At 30.5% G+C, this 4,567-nt stretch overlaps 1 protein-coding gene across 1 annotated transcript in view; it reads left to right on the top strand.

Moving 5' to 3' along the window:
• The first annotated feature begins 483 nt into the window (after positions 1 to 483).
• LOC105618107 overlaps positions 484 to 4,567 on the top strand; it is a 14,160-nt gene continuing 10,076 nt past the window's right edge. Inside the window, exon 1 of the mRNA XM_012199646.1 lies at positions 484 to 1,002. Within this exon, the coding sequence (XP_012055036.1) occupies positions 484 to 1,002 (519 nt within the window). The remainder of the gene's footprint in view (positions 1,003 to 4,567) is intronic.

Below are 4,567 nucleotides of genomic sequence, written 5' to 3'. Positions count from 1 at the left end.
CAGTTTAAATCCCAATCCCAATGTCGTCCGACGTTGCAACACGTCGGTTTCTTCTGTGTTTGAGCGCGACATCATATGCCCAAGTTGGCATTTGTAACGTGTCAAGATTGTTGTACTCGTAGTATATTTCGTATATTGAGTTAACGAATCAGCGTGTCCAGAATCGTATGAAAAAAAAGAAAAGAAAAAAGAGAAAACTTTTATCGGAGAGCTCATAAAGTTTAATATGAAATCGTTTAACGAGACTTAGGAAAGAATTAAAAAAAAAAACGCTAAAACACCCTCGTATCCTCTTGTGATTGTCGCGCACCGCCACCACCACCACTGCCTCTCTTCCACGCGCATTCTCGAGCACTCGTCGAATCGACCGAGCGTATCGAATGGTCGAGTAGAAGTTAAAAAAAAAAGCCGAGAAAAATAACACACATACACACCACGAGAAATACGTCGACAGCGACCTGAGATCGTGTATCGAAGTCAGTCATGAATCTTATGTTCCGCAAGAACTTCGGCGAGAAGGGACTCGGTGGTGGCGGACTAGGTGGAGGAGGACTAGGGGAAGTTCGTCCTACCCTGAGCACCACTACTTACGGGACCAGCGGGGCCTCATTCGGCCAGATAGGAACGCGTTTTGGCGCTACGCGCGGTGGTATCGGCCAGTCAGTGGTCAGTAGCGTACGTGGACCCGTACGACGCAGCCGGGAATTCGGAAACTTTCCGTCAATGGGCGATCACGAGCACCAGGCACATGGCTATCGTACTCACTTATTCCTATCGCCGCCTGCAGGTGGGGCACTCGGTTCACCACCCGAAGAACCGGGCGAGCGACTAGGTCCTCCGCCACGTCGTAATTCGGGCCCCCATGTAATTAAATGGGGTGGAGTTGGGTCTGTCAATTCCACGCAGGGCGGTCAAACCGGCAATCAGGTCAGAAGAAAGCAAAATCAGATCGGTCAACAGAAAGAATCTTCCGACTCACCAAGCCCGACTGCGTCTAGGCAGGTGAGTTTAAAATCCGTAAGAAACTCGAAAAGACCAAGAAAATAATTTGGATCTTTTCTAAGAAGTACAAGAGTAGATTGTTATGTCGTTTATAAAAAATAATTAAAAATGATAAAATTGTATCGCATGGAGACAAAATATACTAAATTTAGTATTTTAATAAATATTTATTTGAACAGTACTAACTGAATATTTACTTGATAAATATTTACTCAAAAAATGATAATTAAATTAATGGTTCTTGTACCAAATATAAATATATTTAAATTATCTATTAGTAATAAGGTTCATAAATTTCAGAAAAACAAAGAAAAAAGAGGGCTACGAGCCAAAAATTATTAAAAAAAACAAAAGGAAACAAAAATGTTTTAAGTTAAAATTTTAATAAAGAATGCTAGCAATAGACGTTTTGATCGCGATTCTTCTCACGCTTTTTATGTTTGTATGTATCAGCGTTTACATTAGAGAGCGAAATTATTGTATTATGTTTTGTTTATTTTCCAACTGTTATTTATTATGTATGTTTTTATTATTGAGAATGATCCGATCGAAATGTCTATTGCTAGCATTCTTTATTAAAATTTCAACGTCGTGTGGTTTTGATTTAACAACGTTTCTAATACAATTAAGATTTCTTCTTATTTTAAAATCATCTAAATTTTCTTTTAAATGCCTAGCAATATAGAATATTTCAAAAAAGATAAAAAAACAGAGGAGTAAGTATTTCAATTTATCTATTTGTTAATCTAGAGAAAAACTTGTTAAATAACAGTAAATTCATACTGGCGTGCGATGTGAAATAGCACGCTAATAAACTATCAAGTGTATTTATCTCGCAATGTAAGTCACGCACGGAAAACTGTTGTAACATTGTTAACTGTGGTACTCTGTATTTAAGCTTAATTATAGTCATTTCCTACACAATCGACCAAAACTGAATTATTAATCTACAATCGCTCTTTTCGACGTTAAAATTATTCTATTTAACAAGAATATTGGCGGGTTGTCTCTCGGTTGTTCGTCCAATATATCTCGTTACCTCAAACTGTCATCTACATAAGCGCAAGGAACTTTAACATTACACAATGAAACAGGCCAATTTACCATCTAATAAATTAGTTATAAAAAACACAGTTATAAAAAATTTATAACAATTATTCAATAACAACTTTACCTTGTAATTTATACATCATTTTAAAAATAGAAGATAATTACTTTTTCAAAAATTAGGCGTGCGTGTAAATAATTTTGTGATTTATTATAAATGCAATTAAATTAATTCTACGCTGAAATATACATTTCCTATCATAGAACAAAATTAGTCATATTCCCTTAAGAATAAAAGAATTAACTAAGAAATTAAACGGATATTAATATAATAAATCTCGAGGGAGAGAGCTTCTTGGCAGACTAATCGCTTTCCATTGTCGTTATTGAACCAAGTATTATATCGCCATTTCTCACAATAGGCTACGAGAATAGCGAAAAATTTTGCAATAAAGTAAAATTACGGAGGAAATAGAAGACCGTTTATAAAAGGGAAGACATAAAGTAGAACTTACGCAAACGGCACGCAAAGTCGCTATCTTGTTACAAGTCATGGTAAATTCGAGAACATGCCATAAATTCCTAACAGCGTAAATGTTCGATAATTAACAACTATCGTTTACTATCAACCCATCTGAAACCCGCCCGTATTGCATTCCATCAGCATGTTTTCGTAAACGTTCAATGCATTGTATTATATACATACATGAGAAGAGACATTTTCGGGCCAGTAAGTATTTTATGATGTAATGAATCTCACTGCTTGGTCCGTAAACAGGAGTGTGATCAGGAATTCAGAGTATATTATTTTGTCCTTGTTGTTCATTGAATATTAAACATAAATAAAATGATACCTAAGTGCAATCGAGTGAAATTTTTAAACACAGTTTTAATAATAGAGATTAGAACTAAACATTTACTTACAGTAAGTAAATATTTGTTCAATAAAAAAAATGATTGTTAAATCAAATTAACATTTCTTGTATAAAATAAATATATCTTTATATTTAATAAATATTTAGTTGGCAGTATTCAACTAAATATTTATTAAAATTGACTATATTTTTTTTCAGTGTAATAATACCTAATGTTTCATGTTTTACGTATGTATGTGTAGGTGTTCTTAGTTGATTATGAAATTGAAAAATAACAATAATTTTAACAAACTTGTTAAATTATTAGTATTAATTTAAAATTTAAAAATATATTAAATTTTAATAAATATTTGTTTAAACAGTATTAACTAAATATTTATTAAATGTAACGTATTTATTTGGTACAACAATAATTTAATCATAAGTTTTTTCTCGAGTAAATATTTACTGTAAATAAATGTGCACTACTGAAAAAAATACATTAAAATTTAATAAATTTTTTCTCAGTGTAACATTAAGCAATTCTACACTGTCTGTCACACATTTAGCCCAACGTTATCATAATTATCATAATTAAACTTAGAAATGCATCAATAAAAAATATTGGAGGAATATGTAAAATTTTTCATAAATCTCCTGTTAAATAACTTCTTGCATGATCGAAAAGAACGTGCTCAAAATGCGAGAGATATAAGTGCGGAAATTCACGATTGAAGTATTGCTGCGACTTTCATGGTCTGACAAAGACTGCAGTATCGTGCAATAACCTGTGACCTTTATGATGTGCAGCGTGGACATTTACCATCATGTGTACTGAATGCAATGTAATTAAATATCCAAACACGCATATTAATACATTTTTTCTGTGTATTGATTGAACTTGTGAATGCAGCAAATGCATTCCAATGCAGAAAACACTATCAACGTACATTACGTACTGCAATATACAGAAAGTATTTGCACTTTAAAGGTGTCTATAAACAAAATGAGCATGATTTGCTAATTAATTTTATGTTTTCCATTTACTTAAAATTAATGTATATATAATCAAATATTTATTGTTTAATAGTTTATTGTAATCTCGTATTACAAATTCGCAAAGACAAAATAAAAAGAGATGTCAAATGATTTTCTCCACACAAAAATAAAATAAATTATAAATTATAGATATGTTCAATAAGTAGAGAATATAATTAATTATAAAATTATAAAGTTCAATCAAATTGAAAATTACAAAATTTCATTGAAAATGTCATAGCATAAATTTAATTTACAATTAACGAATGAATTGAAGTATTTTGTATTATCCGTTTTTAAGATAAAAAAATATAATAATAAATAAATAATATATAATATAATAATATATAATATATAATATAATAATAAATAAATTTAATAGATAAATAAATTTCTTAATAATCTTTTTTACATTTTTTTCAAGATATAATATTTTTTTCTTATTGTAGAAATATAAATATATTATATAAAAAATCCATTTTAAGAAATACATTATCTTCGGAAAAAAAGAGTATGAAAAAGTTTGTGATTTTAATGACGCGTTGGCAAATTAATTTGATTATATCTGGCATTATATATATATATATATATATATATATATATATATATATNTNTNTTTAGTTTTG

The sequence above is a fragment of the Atta cephalotes genome (genome assembly GCF_000143395.1).
Source record: "Atta cephalotes unplaced genomic scaffold scaffold00015, whole genome shotgun sequence".
In the NCBI taxonomy this organism is placed as follows: Eukaryota; Metazoa; Arthropoda; class Insecta; order Hymenoptera; family Formicidae; genus Atta; species Atta cephalotes.
This window is presented reverse-complemented; position numbering and strand designations above follow the sequence as displayed.